Raw genomic sequence first — 23,242 nt, 5'->3', positions numbered from 1 at the left:
AAACATGCCCCCCTCCCCCGCCCAGTTTTTAATGAATAAAATGTTCCTAAAGTAAACATATCAGGAAATTGTTGTGTAGGCTGTTTTTGTGCTCTGTGTTTAACTAACTGATTTTGTTCCTTGACTTATTTACCTGCTTCCTGCTAAAGATTTATTAGAAAAGGTATGTCGATATTTGATTTCCTTGAAGTTATTAAAAAAAAAAAACAAGTAAAAGCTCATACTGGGAATTTCACTTATATATTGACCTGGTCTCTGTTTTCTCTCATAGAATCGAGTAGTGAGGCAAAATCCAGGAGAGAGAAATTATCACATATTCTATGCCCTGCTGGCAGGGATTGAGGGAGAAAAGAAAGGTGAGGGGGGCACCTTGTACTTGAATAATGATTTATAGTGGCTGTGCCCTTTCAGATATCCTGTGATCTTAAGTTGATACTGTTTTGTTTGTCGTACCTCACAGAACATAGATTAAGTTTACCTTTATCCGTGTACTGTTATGAATGGCTGTTGCAAGAGATGTTCTTCATACCCTTTCGTCCCTGCCATCTCTCTTTTACCATCTTTATTTTTTTTAAAAAAAAATTGTTTCCCTTCTTCAGTTTCTATCCTATCTTGTTCAGTCTTGCAGAGATCACACCTCCCCCATTAAAAAAATTAAGATTACCCACTAAAGTTAGCAATGATAGCATGATGCATAGCTATTTAAGCGCACATTTGGCATTTTTTTGATCTCTTAAAACCCCAGAACCCATTAATCATGTGGCGAGTATGTGCTAGTGAAATGTGCTTCTCAGAGTCAAAGGAAGCTGGACGGGAAATGTTGAGTTGAGATGAGGGTGGGGGTGGGGAATGCTGATTCAGGCATCCATTCCAGCTCCCTTCTGGTGAAACATCTGTGAATCACATCTGCAAGTCCACTTCAAGAAAGACCACATAGAAAGCTGTTTTGAGTGGCAGCTCAAATTACAGCATTCCTTGTCTTCGGAATTTTTGAATTTTGCTCAGTCAGATTCTTGCAAAGGACCCTGTAAGATTTTTCATGTTTAGGTTAAATTTAATATGATTTCTCGTCTTGTATTTTAGCAACTGCTTTTGCCAGTTGAAGTCATTTGTTCACAGTTTTTAGGGACCTAGGCAGAATCATAATGGAATATCGGATATTGTGGTGGTAGAGGCTGCATTTAAACATTGTTGGGCATTGCATGGTTATTATGCCATGGGCAAGACTGTCCAGAAGGCAAAAGATTGCTCTAGTGTAGCAACTCTATAATATCCATCAATGTTTGGGCACAACCAAATTGTAATTGTTTGTGTTTACATCTCTTATGTGCATAAGGCATTGTCTTTCTTTTGAACACAGTAATGCAGTGTTGCTCTACAACTTTCCCCCCTCCCCTGTTTACAGATGCATTTTACCTGTCTGTACCAGAGAACTATCACTACCTGAACCAGTCTGGCTGTGTAGCGGACAAGACAATCAATGACAAGGAATCATTCAGAGAAGTCATTGTGAGTTTGATGAGCTCATTCGTCATGCCTGTTTTTAGCGTAGTTGTCATTTTATTGCTGTGATCGCCTCCTAGTAAGGACACAGTCTCATAAAAATAAAACAGGGGTCCAGGGCCCCTCTAAAGACTAGCAAGATTTATTCCAGCACTGACTTCCCTGAGTCAGAGCTCGCTTCACCAGTCACTTGCTTCATCTATGTGATGAAATGAGACTCAAGAAAGTTTATTGCTGATTAGAATTTTTATTTACTTCATTTTTATTTATTTCATTTATATCTCACTTTTCTCACAAATGCCCCAAAGTGGCTTACAACATTCTCCCCTCCTCCATTTTATCTTCATAACAGCCCTATAAAACAGGTTAGGCTGAGCGTGTGTCACCTGGGGATTCAGATATGGTTCTCCGAGATCCTAATCTAACACTGTCACCACTACGCCATGCTCATTCTCCATTTTTATCCTGTCATTTCTCCAAGCAGCCCAGGGTGGCATCCATCAGCCTTCCCCTCCTACATTTTATCCTCATAACAGCCCTGCAAGGTAGGTTAGGATGAATGAGAATGACTGGCCTGTGAGCTCTAGGGCAGAGTGGGGATTATACTGGAGTGAATCTTGTAAGTCTTTCAGGTGCCGCTGGACTCCAGTTCTTTTTTGCTTCTATCGACTGCTGTTTCCCAACCAGGGTTCTATAAGATACCGTCAGGTTCTGAGAGAAATCAACCAAGAATTTGACCTTTGAGCAAAAATAAGCCTAAATATCACACTGAAAGTAACCTTATATTGATTTTGGATGTTAGTGTTATTTTGATGCCTAAGTAAACTTTATTTTGATTTGATATTTTGATATTGGGAGGGAGAAGGATTAGATAAATCCAAAAGGCAGGGAAAATGCTTCACATTTCTCATGATGTAAGCTGACACACACACACACTATCACACACACATGTATATATTGCTCTTTACAAATAAATTTCCTTTACAGTAATTTGGCAGTAATTGAATTGTGTTTCCTGCTATCAACTTTTTCTAGCCTGCAAATGTTTCCATTGGTAGGGGCTTCTCAGGATTAAAAAATAATAATTTAGCAGTTCTTTCATGGAAAAAAGGTTAGGATTGCTAAAGAATAACCCATCAGGAATTATAAAAAAATTGTCTCTGGCCATAGCAAGATCGAGAACTGAATTGCGTGATCAGAATTCGTGACACTTTTCCTGGACTGTACCACTTTGTGAGTTTGCTGTCTAAATCCCCCCACCCACCTCTTCTGCATTTCAGTGGCAGGAGCCCAAGACAGCCCTCTACTAAAGAAGGCTTCGCTCTGTCCACGGGTTACGTATCTCCGGGAGACTGGCATGTTACTTGCTCCAACCTCATTATACGTAGCTGCAAAACTTGGAACTGCTGTAGTAGAAGGCATTGGTACTGACTTGAGCTGCACTTTACTGATGAATCTGGGGCTGCTCTCAAGGAGGGAGAGAAGAAATGCATTGCATTAAGTTAGCTCAAAACGCCGTGCCGTGTTTTCTTCCAGACTGCAATGGAAGTGATGCAATTTACCACAGAGGAGGTGCGAGACGTTCTTAGGCTGCTTGCGGGCATTTTGCACCTGGGCAACATTGAATTCATTACTGCTGGCGGAGCGCAGGTGTCCTTCAAAACAGGTGACAAAATGGCTGTTTGTTGGTGCACGGTCTTGCAGCCCCTTCCCCTTCAAGCCCCCAAAGCCAGATTTTCATAGATTGTATTGTTTGATTTTTTGAGGAAAGTGGATTCAGCAAGCTATTCTGGGAACGATTCTGGACGCTGTAGGTAGAGGGACAGCCACAAGCATAGATGGCTATAAAAGGGGATTATACACATTTGTGGAGATCGACAGTGAGAAAAGGGGAAATCTGTATTCAGAGGAAGCAAACCTCTGAATCCCAGTGGGAGAAGGCAACATCTGTGAAAGTCCTTGGCCTCTATGCCCTGTTTATTGGGCCTCCAGGGCGACTGGTTGTAGATGAACCACTGGTCTGATACACTAAGGGCGGTCTTGTGTTCTTATGAAGGAACATGGTACTGGCACTCATCCAAAAGGAAATAAGTGCTGATCTCTGCTTATGTGATTCTCTTTCTTTTTACCTTTGCCCCATAGAGAACCTTAGGTGGTGGTTGCAAGGCCGAATGAATGTCATTCTGTCTTTTTTCTTTTATTCTTATTGTCCTTTCCTTTATTCCTTTATTTATTCTTATTGTCCTTTCCTTTGGTGCTAGCTCTGGGTAGATCCGCAGAGTTACTTGGGCTGGACTCAACGCAACTAACCGAAGCACTGACACAGAGATCAATGATACTCAGGGGAGAAGAAATTTTAACACCTCTCAGTGTTCAGCAGGTAAAATCAAATTCATCTATATTAGATTTAAAATTTTTTAATCTATAGAAGTCACTCGCCTGACATTTATTGTCTTGTTTGTGTTTCCACATGCTGTGCAGTCTCTTGTCTACTAGAGGCTAAGCATGACAAAGAGAAGGCAGTGCTGGTCCATCTGATAGGGTTGTGTTAGGGACATGGAGTAATAACTCCTAACTCGTAATTTCAACATGAGAATTTAGCATATGGGTCCCCAATCTTTGGAATTCTGAGACAGGGTGATGTGCAGAACTACAAAATGGCTGCTGCAGGAGGTGGACCCAGCCACAAAATGGCTGCCATAAGAGGTGGAGCCAACCAGAAAATGTCAGGGAATGAGGTCTTGTGTAACTTTAACAGTAACTCTTCAACATTGCAGACAGAAACTCTGTTTAACAGGATACCTTTTAAAATAAATGGCTGTTTCCATACATCCCTGCATAGGGCTAAACTCACAGAACAAGAATGTCTTCCGGGCACAATTTCTGACGTCATCGCACTATGATTCCGTTCTCATGGCACGATGACATCAGAAATCATGCCAGGAAGACGCTCTCATTCCATGAGTTTAGTGCTATGCTGGGACATATGGAAACAGCCAACATATTGTTTATTGCATATACACAGCTTACCTTTGATTAAGGTCCTTATGCTGTGGTGGCAGCTGCTGCCAAAGTGACTTTTAAAAAATCTGCACAGCGAATCAGCTCTCCAGTCGCCAATCAGAAGCCCTGCTGGGAAAAAGCCCCACCTGACCCCACCTATTTTCTAAAAACACTAGGCAGGAACCAGGAAGGGTGTTGATGGGTGCCATAGTTCAGACCTCTGATTTAATGTAGTAAGTGACAGAAAATTTCTCAGAAGAAAGAGAGGGAGAAATGTCTACTGAGAAATGACTACTGGGGAGAGACAAGGAGAGGAAAGATAGTATGAGGAGAAAGTAGAGCCAAAAAGTAGGGGAGGGCTTCTCATTCTCTGATATAGCCAGGGCTTTTTTTCAGCTGGAACGCAGTGGAACAGAATTCCTGAACCTCTTGAAAATGGCCACATGGCTGGTGGCCCCGCCCCCTGATCTCCAGACAGAGGCGCAGCCACGGCATGGAGGGCAATCTAAACTCCCCTCTGTCTGGAGATCAGGGGGCGGGGCCACCAGCCATGTGACCATTTTCTCCAAGGGCAACCCACTGAGTTCCACCACCTCTTTTCCCAGAAAAAAAGCCCTGGATATAGCCACTCATCTCAGTGAGCGCTTTGCTAGCATTTTAATAAAACAGACCAAAACAGAAACACCAGAGGCATCACTTCATCCTCAAGAATATCCAAATCTGAGGTTATTCTCTGTTGGAGGTTAGAGAGAAACTGGTGACCAAAATGGGGGAGATGCACATGAGGGCACACACGTTCCATCCTTGCATTCAGTTTCATCTGTATCTAGATCTTAGCATGTGGTGTATTAGAACACGGTGCTTCCAGGTTCATGCTTAAGTATTTGCTTTGGCTATCAAAATGGAAATGGGCGGGAGAAAATGTTTCCTAATGTCTTCATTTGGCATTTTGAGGGAGAAGGGCTTCTGTGTGTTGAAGAAGAAAGTAAAACTCTCTGTCTCATTGGGGTGAGGGGGTCTGATTATGAAGATCTGTTAGGTGGTGCTTTTCTCTAGCACAAGGAGCCTCTGAGATGAGGAAAAGCATCTTGCTTTGGGGAAGATTCCTTGCTCCAAGGAAATCATCACGGCTAGTGGAATGGATCTGTGGGATTCACTCTACTATACTTGCTATTTCTATGTGCCCTGCTCTTATGGGTCGTATTGCAGAAAAGACATTGGGACAAAATTACGTTTCCTGATGAAAACTGACTTGCTCATATGACCTCTCACCAGGCAATAGATAGCAGAGATTCAATGGCTATGGCACTTTATTCCCAGTGCTTTGCTTGGGTTATTAAAAAAATCAACAGCAGAATCAAAGGCAAAGACGACTTCAAGTCCATCGGCATTTTGGACATCTTTGGATTTGAGAATTTTGAGGTATGTTCCACCCATTTGTTTTAGATGATGATTTTATCTTCTGACCTTGTTTTCCTGAGTAACTAAACTGGGATTGTCAGTGACTTAGAGCATTATTTTTTATTTGAACGTCTCTTGTTTTTCATAGGTTAATCGTTTTGAGCAGTTCAATATTAACTATGCAAATGAAAAGCTGCAGGAGTATTTCAACAAACACATTTTTTCATTAGAACAGCTGGAGTACAGCAGGTGAGAAACGCTACCCCCCCACACACACAGCTGGATTAAATAAGTGGAATCTTCTGTTTGCTTTTAATTGACATGCTCTGCCTTTGTAAAGCATCTTTAAGTACCATAAGCTTCAGTTCAACATTATTTGGAAACTTTAAAATCTTGGGATTGGATCGAAAGATGCCCTTGTGCTGTCTGTGCATTGGTGTGTTTCCTACCAATTCCAGCTGTAGCCCCCATGACTCATTCCTTTTGCTAAGGGTTATCTGGGACTGCTACTTAGAAGTAACCTTGGTGGGGGACAAGGTCTACAGGAAGGAGGTGAAGGTGGGCAAGCCACAGTCCACAGACAGAGCTGTGCTCCCAGTGTGGTGCACCCAAGCCTTCGTATATGGTGATGGTAATACCATGGATTCCTTGTTTTAGAGAAGGACTGATATGGGAGGACATCAACTGGACAGATAATGGGGAATGCTTGGACCTTATTGAAAAAGTAAGTATATTTCCCGTTTTTATGATACGTGTCATTGATACTGATTTTATTGTTAACAGCTTTGGAGCTGTTTGTTGCGAGGCAGTCTGTTGCGCTGCAGAAATAAATAATCGTGGGGCTGGGCGAAATATCGCCTGTCTTTCTGCAAAACAGCTGCTTGGCACAGGATTCACAAAGTGGTGTCAGATGAAATTCCAGCCGTTTGCATAAGTCAAATGTAGATCTGACCAGCATCTCACCAGCTGAATTATCGTCTATATGTGCAGTTAACAGCAGGGGAGCAGGCACAGTCTGATTTCAGGGTTGCGTCCGTCCATATTCCTCTGAATCCTTGTTTTTGGCTTCAATACACGGGCTTGGATCCAGGGACTGTGTGAGCAGAAACATAAATGGACAGGGCATTTGTGCTTGCGCAATATCCTGAGATAACATCTAGCGCTTTCCTCCCTATGTGTTATAGTGCCCAGAAACTGTGAGACAATCCCTTACACAAGCAGAAATGCAAGTGTGGATACAATAAGTTTGACTGAGCGACGTGTCTGTCATGGTCCTTCCTTGCTTTTTTGCTTCCACCAGAGTATTTATGTAAGCAGAACATTTTTGCTGGATCTGAACTGTTGTGCTTAGTTTTAGGGCTTTTCTGCATGCTTGACTTATTCCTGATTTTCTAAGCAGCTGGTCCACGAGCGTTCGATTTGGGTAGTATCCCTAAATAATCAGGATGTTCAAGCAAGGGTGCTGTCGTTATTGGTGGCATCATCACTAATGGATAAGGGCTGAATTTACTTTAAAAGATTGAAAATTAACACAGTGCCAGTCTTTGTGTGGGCAAGCTTAAAGGGAAGCAGCTCCACCACCCTTACCTAAGTCCCCCCGACCTTCAGTCCAAACGAGAGAGCCTTGCCCAGAGCCGGGAGGTGGAAGCTGGCACCAGCAGGGCAAACCAACCTCTGTCGGGTCGGAGCATGGAGCAGCAGTGGCTATGCCCTTTTCAGACCATACTGCTTTTTCTGGAGCCAGTTTGGTGTAGTGGTTAAGAGCGTGGGACTCTAATCTGGAGAACCGGGTTTGATTCCCCACTCCTCCACTTGAAACCAGCTGGGTGAGCTCGGGTCAGTCACAGCTTCTAGGAGCTCTCTCAGCCCCACCCACCTCACAGAGTGTTTTGTTGTGGGAATAAAAATAACATACTTTGTAAACCACTCTGAGTGGCTGTTAAGTCATCCTGAAGGCTTGTTGTTGTTGTTGTTATAAGTGGCCACCCACGCTTGGCCACTAGAGTTTTTCCATTTTTTAAAAACCATCAATTTCATATTGCTAGACTGATCTACCATTGTAATAATAGGTGCAGCAAGTTCTATGAATTCCCAGCTTTCATTAAAAAAAGGAGTCTAACCTTTTCCTTACGGAGATGTAAGGGGAAAGGCCTATCTCTACACTGGAAGGGGCTTTGTAAACCGCTCTGAGTGGGTGTTAAGTCATCCTGAAGGGCGGTATATAAATCAAATATCATCATCATCGTCATTATCATTATTAATGGCCACCCCACCCTGGGCCACTACTGATTTACTCCATTTATTACTGTACTTGAGGCAAGATTTTTTTCTCCAAATAATTAAAAAGGAAAAGGTCAATAGAGTGTGGCCCACTTGACATTATTTTGTCTTCCTTGTCTAGAAACTTGGTTTGTTAGCACTTATTAACGAAGAAAGCCATTTCCCTCAAGCTACTGATAGCACCTTGTTGGCAAAGTTACACATCCAACATGCGGTAAGTAATATCTACAATGTCCACTTCTAGGTATGTGCTTATAGGGGTTTGCAATTCCTAAACTCCCAGACATGAATTTCAAACTTAATTTATTCAGAGCCTTAGAAAACATCGCTGGGTTGAAATTGTGGCTGGGCTGAGCTGACTGCCATTTTATTTATTTATTGTATCACACCCTTTCTTTTCAAGGCAGCTGTCAGAGAAATATTGCATACAGTTTAGCAAAGCACAGCTCATTGAAGAGACCTGGGGGTATCTCACTGTAGACGGACAGCTGTTGATGAAAAGACAAACAATAGTTGGGTCAAGCAGGCAGATGGAAAAGGCCTCTCTGTTTGTCTTTCTGTCTCCCTCTCTGTTCTGCTAAGCTACAGAATGACTGGCCACTGATGGTGTCTGAGAACGGAGAGGCCAGCTGATGGGTGGGCCAGCCAGGCTGATGGAAAATGGCCCTTCTTTTCTGCTAAACTGTTGAATGTGACTGTATTACGTGGGTTGCAGTCTGGAGAATTAATAAATGGGCAATCCATATAGAGCAGAGCAAAATATCAATGTATGAATTGGGAATGCATGCATCTGTGGTACAAATCTGTGAACATTCCTATGGCTCAATACTTCATATGAATGTACCAAGCTAAAGATGTGTTGATTTTGATGGCTGTGCCTTTTAATCTGCAGCTTTGTCCCATGGGATTTGTTTTTGCACTGTGCCTGTTGAGTTAAAATCGTTTTTGGTTTGAAGCAGTACTCAGTTGAGAAAAAGTAATTGCCTGGGAGCTGGTCTTCTAGTGAGTCCTGACGGGCTTGGTTTGAGAAGATGATCAGCCCTTCTTCTGTATTCCATTTTTGCACTTAAAAAGCTTTCTGTTTTTCCTCCCTTTGTGAATAGAACAATCCTTTCTATGTGAAACCACGAGTTGCTGTCCACAACTTTGGAGTGAAACACTATGCCGGGGAGGTAATTTTTCTTTCCTTATGTGCCTTGAGATTCTTCCAAATAGCGTTTGAGCAGCAGTTGAGTTTTGCCCTGTAGCCACTTGGCAAATTAACTAAAGCATTCAGTTTCTTCTTTACTCTTTACAATGGAGCCTCTGTTGGAAGCGGTTCATAAGACGGTCTTTCCCCCCCTTCTTTTTTACATGGAGCCTGTCTTAACTCTTTTCAACTAGGTCCAGTATGATGTCAGAGGAATCTTGGAGAAAAACAGAGACACTTTCAGGGACGATCTCCTGAACTTGTTACAGGAAAGCAGGTATGCCAAAACAGTCTCAGCCAGGGCTTTGATCTTAAAAGGTGCCGGGGTACCAGAACGTATTCCTTGCATTTGGCAGTAGGTACCTCCAACATAAGTGGGTCTGCCATCATGTGAAATTGGGGCCTGTATGTACACTTGCGCTGCTGGAGTCTAATATCAATCTGTATTCTGCCCTGCATCTGTTGAATGGGAATAGCTCTAAGGATGATGTGCTGATTTTTGTGGGGTAGAGGATCAACGGGACAGACTTTCTATTGTAACACAAAACCTCCAAAGACCATAGGTCTGTCTTAGTTCTTTAGAGAAGCTCAGGCAGATTTATTTCTCGTCTAACAGTTTGAGGGTTCCAGTTATCATGTGCGTCATTTATAGTCCAAATAGATTTTAGATGGATAGCATGAACTGGCGATGAAATCTCTTAATCAGGCAATTTGGGAGTGTGCTTGTACTTTTTGACTGTCTCTGTGTGTCTGCATTTTATAGAGTACATTATAAGAGCCAGTTTGAGAGCCAGAGACATGAGAGCCAGTTTGGTGTAGTGATTAAGAGCTATGGGACTCTAATCTGGAAGACCGAGTTTGATTCCTCACTCCTCCACTTGAAGCCAGCTGGGTGACCTTGGCTCAGTCACAGCTCCCTCAGAGCTCTCTCAGCCCCACCCACCTCATAGGGTGTTTGTTGTGGGGATAATAATAGCATACTTTGTAAATCACTCTGTGTGTTACCTTGTCCTGAAGGGCAGTATATAAATCGAATGTGGTTGTTGTTAAGGCATATTTGAGCTTCTGTCCTGTTTTTTTAATTCAACATTTAAGGTAGTTTCAAAAATGTCTTGATTCCAGCAATGACTGTGAACTGTAGCAAGACTTTTCAGTAGAGGAAAGCCCCCACAAAGTAGAGCTAAGCTACAAGAGGTGAATTACAGAAGGATGCGCACATGAAGGGAGTTGCAGTATTAGCCGGGAAGCTGAGTTTTAAAAGTGATCGGAAGGCTTTGTCTATTTCCCCTCTCTACAGAGTAGCAAGGATCACTCCTCAGAGGGTTTGTGGATTTCCTCTTTGCCTCCTAGAAGGGGAGGTGAAACTGACAGAGACTTCAGGAGGCAAAGAGGAAATAAACCCTCTGAGGAGCGATCTTTGCTGGCTCTGTAGAGAGGGTAAATCGACAGAGCCTTCCGATCTCTTTTAAAACTCAGCTTCCCGGCTAACATTGCGACTCCCTTCACATGCGCGTCCTTGTGTAATTCGTCTCTTGTAGCTTAGCTCATACTTAAAGGAGCTTCACAAATTTCTTGTCTGGCTTATGAAAGGTGGTGAGGCTGTTCAGGAACATTTTTGGAGCCCCAAGACAAGAGGGATATGTGTTACACATAGCCACATAAAACACACATGTATGTATGCACAGAGAAATGTGCAGAGGGCATAGAATTCTTGAGAAAATTGTTACTGAGTAGATGCCTAAGTATGCCACCCATTGAGCTTCACAGCTAAGTGGTAGGAGGGGCCTAGTCTTCCTGCTGCTGTGGCTCTTGCAGCCGCTGACATCATCGCCAGATCCAGCTCATGCAAACAAGCCCCGACCCTTCCAGTCCTACTGATAGGGGTCGTCATAGGGAGGCCTGCCGGGGACCCCTCAACCATTCATGGATCCATTTCATCAGAGAGTCCTTTTCCCAAGTAGTATTTGGATTGTATTTTAATGATGCTTGTCAGAGGAGTTTTTTTCTCATAAGCTTGTTTGGCTACGAAGTGGGCAGTGGCGGAGAGTGCCCTCAAGCCACAGCTGACTCATGGCAGCCCCTGGCTGGGTTTTCATGGCAAGCGACTAGAGGCGGTTTGCCATTGCCTGCCTCAGCATAACAACCCTGGTCTTCTCTGAAAGTCTCCCATCCAATTACTAACCCAGGTCGACCCTGCTTAGCTTCTGAGATCTGACGAGATCAGAAGAGTCCTTCCAATAGTCAGTGTTATGAAATTTGGAGCACTAAACTGAAGGGCTTTTTAAGTATAGGGCCCACAACGTTGAGCCATAATTTGTGTAAAGTTCAGATTCTGCACTCATTTTTAACATGGATTCTCTTCCTTTCCCACTCCTGTTCCAGCCTTGATTTCATATATGACCTCTTTGAACATGTTTCAAGCCGCAGCAGTCAAGACACTCTGAAATGTGGCAGCAAACATCGGAAACCCACCGTCAGCCTCCAGTTCAGAGTGAGTTCTTTCATCTTTGTGGCTCTTCCAGGCAGTGTGCTCCAGCTAAGTTTTCAAACCTCCACCAACTCCTGAAGAAACTCTTTATGTTTCCAGCCATCAGTATAACTGTGTTTGTGAAACAATTTGAAGGCTTTCAGATCAATTCTGTTCTTCTCTGAGGTGGATATTGAGTAGATTCTGACTATGTTGGCTGATCAAAAGGGAAAAGAAAGGGGGGGGAAACTCAACCTCTGAAACAAGTCAGGACCTAAGAGGCTGAGCAGCCCAAAAATACGTACATGGTACCAGATCAAATCAAGCCTGAAATCTCCCTAGAAGCTAAAATGACAAAACTGAGGCTATCGTACTATGGTCACATCATGAGAAGACAAGATTCTCTGGAAAAGTCAATAATGTTAGGAAAAGTAGAAGGCAGTAGGAAAAGAGGAAGACCTAAAAAGAGATGTCTTGACTCAATAAAAGAAGCCACGTCCTCCAGTTTGCAGGATCTGAGCAAGTCTGTTAGTGATAGGATGTTTTGGAGGTCTTTCATTCATAGAGGTCGTCGGAGGTCAGAGGCAGCTTGACGGCACGTAACACACACACACATGAATTAAATGAATTACAATTATTTATTGCACAGTGCTTACATAAAAATGATTAAAAACCGTTGAGACTAGCTAAAAACCTTGAAACCTAGTAACATCAGTTACAAAATCCACAAAATAGATTGCACATAGCCCAAACATGTTTCAGCCCACTGGACCTTCCTCAGCGGTCAGACTTGAGTACCCGGTGTGTGTGTTCATGTGCAAGCCAAAATGGGCGTGAACACACACGAGGTGCTCAATTCTGGTTCAGGACAGAATGCCAGTTGTGCACCACTTTTGAAAAGGGAGGCTCCCCAAGTGGATATTGCTAACTTTTAACTAATATTTGGAGTTGTGCGTGTTTTATTTACAAACTGCCTGGCCTGAACAAGCAACATTTTTATTTTCATATTTATATGTTGTAATTATATCTGTTGTTCAAACAAGTTTGAGGAAGGCCCAGTGGGCCAAAATGCGCTTATTTTATGTGCAATCTATTTTGTGAATTTTATAACTGGTATCAATTAGTTTCAAGGTTTTCAGCTATTCTCTATGGTTTTTAATCATTTTTATGTATGCACTGTGCAATATATAATTGTAATTAATTTAATTGTAATTAATTTAATACACACACATGTATTTTGGCTGCTCAACCTCTTGTGTTGGTTGATCATACAGTTCATTTTAAAAGAGACTTGGATAAAATGTGCAACCAAACAGTTCCTATGAGAAAATCTGTGTAAGTCATGCACCATCGCTTCCAATTTATAGTGACTCTACAAGTTAAAGACCTCCAAAACGTCCTGACATTGACAGCTTTGCCCAGGTTTTGCAAGACGGCTGTTGCTTCCTTTGAGTTAATCTGGGTCTTCCTTTTTCCTACTACCTTCAATTTTTTCCAGCATTATTAACTTTTTCAGTTAGTCTAATCTTCTCACAATGTGACCAAAGTACAATAGCCTCAGTTTAATGACTTTAATATCTAGGGAGAATTCAGGCTTGATCTGGTCTAGAACACATGTACTGTCCATGATATCTGAAAAAGTTTTCTCCAACATTACATTTTCAGTAAACCAGTTTTTTTCATGTCAGCTTTCTTCATTGTCCAACTTTCATGCCCATATATTGTAATGGGAAAATCTACACAGGTGTAAATTGCATTAGTTGCCACTAGGTGGTAGTGCAGAGGCAGCTATGATGGTTTATCGAAAAGAAGCGGCACAGCTTTAATCTCTTCCCTCCACCACCCTTTTTTCCTTGTTTTAGGATTCGCTGCATTCCTTAATGGCAACACTAAGCACATCAAACCCTTTCTTTGTTCGCTGTATCAAGCCAAATATGCACAAGGTAAGGTTTAATATTGTGTTTGCCTTGGTTCTTTTGGGGCAGGTCCAGGAATTGGTGGCTTTATCTGTCAAAGCAGCCACTTTTGTCATTGGAACAGTAGCTTTCTTCTTTCTTTCTCTGTGAAATTACGAGTGGGTTTACAAGCTAGCAAGTTTCAAGCATCCTGCAACCGTTCCTCCTGGGTTGCTTTCGATTACCTGCTTGCTGTGAAACTTCATTGAAGTGATTGATCAAAGAAATTGCCCCCCAAGGTACCTTTACAAAAAGGTGGAGAGCGCTTCTGTTTACAGAGTTGTTCTTTGTGGAGCAAATCTCTTGAAAGTGGAAAGCAGTTGCATTCTCTTCATCATAACTCCTCGCTGGTTTCCAACAATATATGTCTTCTTGTAAAGTTTAAATCAGTAATTTTCAAACTTCCTGTGCTCAAGAAACTTTCTTACATTGACTTGTGTCCTAAGGACTTTTTGTGTCACAGACAGGCGTCAGGAAAAGGGGAAGTTGGCAGAGAATAGTCTGGGACATGCAGTCGTGTAAGAACACGGTTCCTGACTCCCTGGCCAGATTTGGTGGATCTCGGTCACTCCCAAAGAACTGAGTGTGGACATAACTCTTATGTGACTATACAGTACACGGAAAGTTTGGAAGTGCTGGGAAACTGTCTTCCAGGGAATTTTATCTGTTATACCTGAGCTTCTAATTGTCTCAATAAGTCCAAAAGTTTTCCCTAATATACAATTTGAAAACCATACTAATTTTAGGAATTAACTTGTACAAAGAAGACGTGTGCCAAATTAATATTTTGTAAACAGTTTGCAGTCTTTGGATACTTATCATTAGCTTAAGGCAAACACTCACCAGATTTGTGGATTTCAAAGGCACGGCAGAGCCAAGCGTACTGATTTTTCCATTCATTTCTACGAATGGCTTTCAGATTCAAACAGCACAGGCTGTTTTATCTCTGTTTGCAACAGCTTTATTGAAATCAAAAGTTCATCAAAAAGGCTTAATGCAAAAAAGATCACAGCAGATCCCACAGGGAAGGGAAGGGGGGAGTAAATCCCTTCCTTCCTTCCTCAAGAGTTGAGTGGAAACAGATTTGGGAACTCTTCTTTTAGAAGCTTATTTTCTCAGTGGAGTTTCTTGAGTACAAGTTTGAGTACAAGTTTCTTGAGGTATCATATTTACGATCTAGCTGCCCATCGTGGAATCTGCTATTGCGACAAGCATTTTAATCTTTTTACGTACATGCCTGACTGTGACAAAGGAAAAGGAAGTTTGAGCAGGGTTTCCAGACAGTATGTAAGGGGAGGCTCTGCACTGCTCGCGGCTCGAAATACTGGACTGTGCTCTTTCTGTTCTTCCTGAACGTTCTTGCTGCCTGCATTTGAGCCCTTGCCAAACTGTCACATCCAGAATAAAACAAAGGGCCAGACTACATGTTAGGTTGGAGATCTGAGATCCGTCCTCCTGGTGCGCGTTTGAGACTGAAAGGCAAGAGGAGGAGAGAGGGATTTAACTCCGTCTCCCCTGATCAACACAATCCTCCCTGCCAGAGTGCAGTTAGCCCCAGCAGAGAAAGAAGGGAATAGAGATTTCCTGTCAGTTAAGATGAGCATGTTAATACATTGTTTGTGCGTGACATAATTCACTGCAGTGTTTGTGCCTGTCTCAGTATTACTCTGTTGATATTTTTGCGGTGATATTATATTACAGACTGAAGTCTGCTGGTTTGGCCAAAGAGGTCTTCCACTAACTTGCGGGCGGATTTTTAGAAAAGGTGGTTGCAGTCGGGTCTGTAGAGAACGTTCATGAGGGTCATAGAGCTAGTTCAGACCTGGCACTGTTGTATCACCCCGGTAGGACATGGGAGCGATCATTAGACTGCATACACCTGGTGAGGATTCCCCGTTTGGCTTTCATTGCGGCTGTGAATGCAGAGGCATATACATTGACAAGGGAGAATCCACCCAGGAGTTGTTTCACATTTTACTCCATCAGCCACCATTTGGGGGACGTTTTCTCCCCGCTGTATCACCCGAGGGCTTTTTAAAAAAACAGTAATTGCTATAATGCTATAGGGTTCTAACGCCGTAGCAATGACCAGTTTTTAAAAAGCCCTCGGGTGGCAAGGTAGGGAAAATAGCAGCGTTGAAGAGTTAAGGAAAATGGCCCTGACATGCCCTTCAAAAATGGGCATTCTTTCAGGAAACAAATATCATTGTAAACCCACTTGAGAGAGTGCATGCCAAGGATGGGGGGGAAACCTGGCAAGCAGAAAATTAGAGGACAATGTTGAGTGGATGTATCTCAAAACAGTGCTCCAGTTTGGGAGCAGAGAGGGAGGAAAATGCCTGTGCTTCTTGCACTCCCTTCCCTGCCACCTAGTAGAGTTCGCCCACAGGCACAAATAGGCTCCAGGTCACTTCTTTTGGACAATGTGAGCAGGAGGATCTGCTCATTGAGGAAAACAACGTACATAAACTCCAGTTCAGGGCTGTACGTAATTTGGGGGAGAATAGATGAGCCTGAGGCTCACGTCTGCCTTTCGCCCCCTGTAGAAGCGACATGTTGAGTTGGAGATGCCGTCCACAGTGCATGCTTCTCAGTGTCTGTGCCAGTCCAAGCTAGCTTGGCCACAACAGAAGCTGTCCCTGTGTGTGGCTTGGCAGAGAGTTGGTGACAGGTGCGAGGCTTAATTGGCAGGGAGGCGTGGTGAGATGGTTAACGCATGTTGCCTGTGTGCGCCGTTGAGATTCAGCGTGGCCTGGGAATAAAGCAATGTGGAGGGACCTCGAAATGAAGCTCAGCCTGCTGGGTCTGGCTAAAGTTTTCAGTGTAACTGTAGGAGGGTTAGAAAAAGCAGTTGCCACTCAGCAATTTAGGTAGGTATCTAGTCAGGGCCTAGCGTTGCCCTTGTCGAAGGTAACCAGCCTTAGCATATCAAGGTGATTCAGGAGATGGGTGAAAACTTTATTGTGGGGACCTCGTATTTACTCATGTTTAGGGCAGAAGAGGCAATACGAGAATCTCCCTCAACTTGCCTCGGAAGGAACGACCTAGGCATGAATTATTTAGAGAGGCCTGGCTCTGTGTCATGCCTAAGTCTGTGAGCTTTTGCTTGCCTGGTATTTTAAATGGGCTAAATTTTTTAGTGCCACCAGATTGGTTAGTCAGTACTATATAATCAAGAGTCATATGTATCCCAATATGGGTGGTGGTATGGCATGGTATAGCCCTATCTTGTCAGATTTCAGAAGCGTAATTATTTTTGAACATGTCAGGCCTTCACTTCATGTTGTTGGCATTATCCCGTCTGGAGAGCTGGGAGTATCATACATCTGTGGAAAGAAAAATACATCAGCCGTTTATGTGAACATCTGCTTGAAGCACACTTACCTTGTTGGTTATATGAACTCGATACAGTTTGGATAAGAACGCTAAAGCCCTGGAAGAATGATGCTTTATAGCAGAAATAATTGATGCTGTGGACTTGAAGTGTTTGTATCGTTTGCATTGTATTCCTTGATGGATGTTTTTGTATTGAGATATATTTATGGATATTTATTGTTGGCAACCTTTGCACTTACAGCACTTTGGCACTTTGAACTGAAAACTTGATAAATTGTATAGTCAGTGAGTTCATTGGATTAATTGTGTGCAAACCTCAGGGGGATTCTCTCTTGTTTTTTAGATTCCAGAAGCTAAGCAGGGTTGGTACTTGGATGGGAGACCACCAAGGGATACTGGAGTTGGTCTGCAAAGGCAAGCAGTGACAGACCTCCTCTGCTTCTCACTTGCCCTTCAAAGACCCTTGCTGGGGCCACCATAAGCCAGTTGAGACTTGATGGCACTCGTGCACGCGCACACACTCACATCGCCCAGTGTGGTTTTTAAAGCCGCTTACAGACCTTCACAAACAAGCAGCTCCTTAAATATTTTCCTCTTAGAGAGGTGACAAGATCGTTTAGCAGCTGGAATGTATGGGTGACTCAAGCACACTACCAAAAACAGCTTTCTGGTAACGTGCAGGATCACATACCCCAGCATCGCCTTTGTTTAGTTGTGCCCCATTTTTCTCTCCAGTTGGGTGCCCACAGCAGTTTATAACACCATTGTCACCTCCTCCATTTTCTCACAACAGTCAACCCTGTGAGGTCCGTTAAGGCTTGACTGGCCCAAAGTCACCCGGTGGGCTTTCACAGCAGAATGGGGATTCTAGCCAGAGCCTTCTCAGAATCCTGGTCTGACTGTCTATCCACATGGTGCGTTTCTCCATCCATTTTTTATTTGAGCATTTATACCCTTCCTTTCCTCTTGGCTTGAGGCAGAACCCTGATCGTAGCAGCCAGTCATAAGGAGCAGAGGCAAGGAAATGGTCAAAACAATGACATCATGAAGCTAGTTAAGGAATCCAACATGTTTCCAGGGCTGGAGGGACAACTGAATAAACTCTACCATGTTACATGCAAGGTACAGTGCTACTCTGCAAGGATGGTTTACTGGTCCTTATAAGTAACCAACACAAAGGGCTTGTAAGGTTTTTGTTCAGTAAAGTTTGGAAATGCACATGGATTGTGATAGTCTGTGTACAAGAATCTTGAAGGAATCTTACATCTACTGAAACCAAAAACAGGATGGGTAGCACTTACAAGGATGTGAAAATTTCAGATAATCACTAAGCATGATTTAATTTGAATTTGTAACTATTTTAAAATGCTGGTAGAGTCAGGAAGAAAAATACATTCAAACGAAACAAGCTGTTAAGTTTTTGCATATCCAAGTATGATCTGCCTGATTGGAGTGCTAATGGAGCGACCCGTTTATGACCTTTGGCCACAAAATACGTCAGTGCCACGGACACATAAGAATAAAGTCTGTTTTATAGCTTGGAGATCCGCTTCTGCTTACCCCATTTTTCAGCAGTTCTTTGCGCAGCATGGCAGATGCTCTGCTGAAATATACCTTTCCTGCTCCTGAAAGAAGTCCCCCTCCCCCCATTGCTTGCCTTAATGTTATATTTAGCAATTTGGTGTTCCTAAATTTTCATCAGTTATATTCTCCAGAGTCCAGTATTCCACATCGAGTGTGGCTGCTGCTTCCGTGCATGACGTCTTTTTCTTTCTTGCTAGACTGACACAGGTGTAACTCTGCTTTGTATTGAAGAGATGAGGAGCTGGACTCAAAAATGTACGGTGTCTTGTCCCACCGGCACAGATTTTTGTCCTGCCACATTAACTGGAGTGAAGGAAAATATCAGCACCTGTCTCGACTGCAGTTAATGCTGACAAGGATTCCTTTGGGTCAGAATCCAACGTTAAACTGTAGTTTTAGATGCAGGCTGGATTGGAGCCCTTGGTTAGTGTTAATGGAAGTTCAGGTCATTGCTGAGGTTTCTCGTATCTAGTATTAAAGGGGTTGCTTCCAAGAGGTAAAGGGGAACACACATTCCCAAGACTGGCTCTTGATCTTTTAAGGGATAGCCAGGGTTACTGTGTGAGCACTGGCCAGCTCTTTCTGACATAGACCTCGAGTCCCTCCTAGTTCCTGACCCTGGTGGTCATCCATGCTTGAGGCCACTCTGATGACCCCTGTTGTGACTGCCACAAGTCAGGGCTTTGTGTTTAATGAATAGTGCAGCTTGTATTTCATCCTGAACAGTTGCATATAAACGGCAGCTGTGCTAGTAGGTTTGGACAGAGGAATAATTCATGCATACCCTCCATCCCCATTCCGGGACAATAATCAAAGTGGAGGCAAAGCTGTCTGTCACCACTTAAGAGCGAGATTCGAGTCGAGCAGCCCCTTAAAAGACCCAACATTATTTCCAAGGTAAAAGCTTTGAAGACTCAAAGCTCCTGAAGCTTACACCTTGAACCTTGCTCTTCTAGTGGAAAGCAACACGGCTACCCGCCTGACACTGTCACCTTAAGCGTTCATTGTGAACACGCTGTCTTAAGTATTCTGAAATGTGGCAAAGTAAAATGTGCTGTACTGGATGAGAGAGCGAAATCAGCAGACTCCATGCTTCTGTGTATGTTTTGTGGTATGTACCAGGATCGTGTGATTTGCTGTGGTGCCACTGCATGACTGCCGAAGAAAGAAAAGAAGGGGAAATAATTCCCTGTGCTTGTGGAGTCACCGCCCCAATGAGCCAGTCTTCTCCTGTGCTGACCTGGTACTATATTCAAATAATGAAAAGCACTAAGTAATCCATGAACCTGATTTTTTTTTAAAAAGCCCTGGATATTTCTGGGCAACTATTGAATTTCATGCAAGACAGCAAAAGGAGAGGCCTAAGACAACAGAGAAACTGGGCTACATTTTTGCAGCCAGATAACCCTATCTTGTGTGGCAAATTTCCAAGCTCATTTTATCTATTCAGCAAGTTATGTGACCTTACTTGAACCTATGTTCAGGTTATTTATAACCCAAAGAAAATGAGGGTTCTTTTTGGCCATTAGAGTATGTTCCTATTTGAAAATGCCTCATTGAATCTGGAATACAGCCAGTGCTGCTCTTCTCTTGTTTTTAACTTCAGCTACACTTTTCTGCTTTCTTTTCTCTAGAAGAACTTTAGTGCACATTCTTTTAGTAGGTGGTGCTATGGTTTATACAGTGTTTGTTGTCTGAGAAGCTCATTATGGGAACTTGCAAAGTGGAATTCTTTCCCAAAGAAGCCTACAGGGTCTCTCTTTCAGTGGTTGTGTGAACAGGTCTGGTCAGTTTCTCTCTGTAGATGTGTCACAGACAGGTAGCACCTGGCATCTAATTCCCAGCAAGAATGTCTCAGGTTGGTTGGCTACAGTGAAGCAAACACCATGTGTGTCAAAATAAATATTAAAGACAAGCAGGGGAAGTCTTGCCCTACGTCTTGTGAGATCACCTTTGTACTCCTATGGAGAATGGCATATTAGAAAAGCAAGGCCTAGCCTCCCCACATCTGTTCACACTCTTACCTTTTTTAAAAAAGTATTTTATAGGTGCAAAACAGAAAAAAAATAAAAAAGCAAACAGAAAGAGGGGGAAAAGAAGTACAAGTAAAAATTCCCTTATCTGTCCAAACCTTCCATAAGAAAGAATTATGTTAGTTTAGCATGTTTTAGAACAGGTCAAATTGATATTGTTGTGATACTATGTGCTATACTTCTCTACCTTCAGAAATTGTTGGAGGAACAAAATCCATCTTAATGGTTAAAAAATGATTCCAAAAAAGAGGCCTCCAAAAGAGCCCAAGATGGATTCTCCAGCTGAGAGGAGAGATCTCAGTAATTTATACCCGTTAACACATAAGGGAAAACTAGATCCTCCTTCAGTAATTGAAAGTTGCATCCTCTTTAAAAAATCTTGGGTGATGTTAAACACCACATAAATTTCTGAAACAAAGTATTAACTTTATGAATATATCTAAAAGGTAAGTAAAAAGGAATTGCAAGCATAACATGTATAGTTTGAGGGTATAATATTCATTTTTAGTGTATTTACTTTACCACATAATGACAAGTTTTGGGTTGTCCATCTGTCTAAACCCAAGGATATGTCCGAGATCAGATTATTAAAATTCAATTAAATCATGTCCTTTATATTCCTTGGGATCAGTATTCCAAGATAAGTAATAGCATCTGGGCACCATTGAAAATGTCCCTCAGTGATTAACACTCTGTGATATTTTGTCTCCCAATGGCATCATTTCTGAGTTTGTCCAGTTAATTGAACAACCGGACAGATCACCAAAATGATTAATCAAACTCATCAATTCAGGAATGGAAAACTGAGGTTCTGAAATAAAAGATCTAAGGGATGACTACAAAATTCTCATCCATTTCAAAAATGCACGAGGGAAGCAAAATTTAGTCATTGTAGAGAAAATAAATTTCCAGTATATTTTGTCAAATGCTTTTTCATCGTCAAGGGTATAAAATCTAACCCTCCCTGCGAGGGCCGTCCACCATCCTGTTTTAGTTTGTAAGGCTGACTGAATAACTAGAAATATGTTTTTTATTTTAATAATGTTTTAAAATGTTTTATGGAAATGGAATTTTATTGTATTTGAATGGCTTTTTGTGATCCGCCCTGAGCCCACTCGCGGGGAGGGTAAAATAGAAATGTGAAATAAATAAAATAAGTGAAAGTATCGCAACTTGATCAGATCTCTTTCTATTTAATGTAATCAGATCAGCGACCAATCTTAAGATTATCAGATCCTTGCCTTCTTTGTATAAATCCTACCAGGTCTACGTGTACCAAAGTTCTAATAACCTTTTGAAGTCTGTGAGCAAGAATGGCAGTTAATATCTTAGTCTCTACATTCATCAAAGAAATAGGTTGAACATTTGCACATTGAGTGTGGTCTTTGCCCGGCTTTAGAATGACAGTAATATAAACACCCTGCAGTGATACTGGCAAAATTGACCACATTTGAAAATGCCATTGTACAATTGATACAATTTTGGAATGAAAAAAAATCTGAAAAGGTTTTATGCCGTTAAATTGGGAACTCATCTGATCCCGGAGATTTACCAGTGTTCGTATTCATTATCATAGCCTTAATTTAATCCATATGCAAAGGTTCAGCAAGTCACTGATGCTGAGCCATATCTAAATATGGAAGATTGTGAGAGAAAATTTTTTCCAAGTCTTCTCATGATGGTTCTTTGCCCTTACTATACAGTTTTGAAACTGTAAATTTATTTCAGTAGAGGTGTCATGCATTACATTCTTCTCATCCTTAATCAAAGGAATTTAATTATTGTTCTTTTGCTGCTTTAAACAATGAGCCAATAATCTGCCTGCTTGCTCTCCTCTTGCCCAGTATGACGGACACAAGCACGTCACAGCATGTTCTACTTTCTTTGACAATATATTATTCAACTCATATTTAACCTTTTGGATCTGAACGGAGAGATGTAGCAAACTGAGATAACAAATATTTCAACTTATTTTTCATATCCATTCCCTTTCTCTAAGCTTCTTTTTGTAAAGACACATATACAATAATCCTTCCTCGAATAAAGGCTTTATAAGTTTCCCATTCAGTACCATGAGTATTCACCGTTCCTTGGTTAATATTAAAATATTCTGCAAGCTCAGCTATCTGTGTTTTAAAAGTTCCATCATTCAGCAGAGAGCCGTTAAGACGCCGTAGGCTTGGTGGTCTAACCCAATCAGGAAACTGGAAAACTAATGAAATAGGGTCATGATCGGAAATAACAATTATAGATATAATTGTTATTTCTGATCATGCCCCTATTTCATTAGTGCTTTAATCTGAGCATCAGCACAGTTGAAACAAGGAAATAATCTAATAGAAAACAACAACAACAATAATAACTGTGCATATATACCGCTCTTCTAGACAGATTAGTGTCTCATCCAGAGCAGTGAACGAGTTAGTGTTTATTATTATCTCCACAATACAGCTGGGGAGCTGGGCTGAGAGGAATGGCTTACCCAAGGCCA

The 23,242-nt window shown here is 42.1% G+C and overlaps 1 protein-coding gene across 1 annotated transcript in view; it reads left to right on the top strand.

Annotated features, from left to right (window-relative positions):
- MYO10 (myosin X) overlaps positions 1 to 23,242 on the top strand; it is a 226,595-nt gene that overhangs the window by 133,003 nt on the left and 70,350 nt on the right. Inside the window, exons 7-19 of the mRNA XM_054984586.1 lie at positions 150 to 163; positions 272 to 356; positions 1,406 to 1,509; positions 3,040 to 3,169; positions 3,765 to 3,883; positions 5,782 to 5,928; positions 6,056 to 6,156; positions 6,565 to 6,631; positions 8,309 to 8,401; positions 9,291 to 9,359; positions 9,571 to 9,653; positions 11,759 to 11,867; positions 13,706 to 13,786. Coding sequence (XP_054840561.1) covers positions 150 to 163; positions 272 to 356; positions 1,406 to 1,509; positions 3,040 to 3,169; positions 3,765 to 3,883; positions 5,782 to 5,928; positions 6,056 to 6,156; positions 6,565 to 6,631; positions 8,309 to 8,401; positions 9,291 to 9,359; positions 9,571 to 9,653; positions 11,759 to 11,867; positions 13,706 to 13,786 — 1,202 coding nt within the window. The remainder of the gene's footprint in view (positions 1 to 149; positions 164 to 271; positions 357 to 1,405; positions 1,510 to 3,039; positions 3,170 to 3,764; positions 3,884 to 5,781; positions 5,929 to 6,055; positions 6,157 to 6,564; positions 6,632 to 8,308; positions 8,402 to 9,290; positions 9,360 to 9,570; positions 9,654 to 11,758; positions 11,868 to 13,705; positions 13,787 to 23,242) is intronic.

Source organism: Eublepharis macularius, chromosome 7, assembly GCF_028583425.1.
Source record: "Eublepharis macularius isolate TG4126 chromosome 7, MPM_Emac_v1.0, whole genome shotgun sequence".
In the NCBI taxonomy this organism is placed as follows: Eukaryota; Metazoa; Chordata; class Lepidosauria; order Squamata; family Eublepharidae; genus Eublepharis; species Eublepharis macularius.
This window is presented reverse-complemented; position numbering and strand designations above follow the sequence as displayed.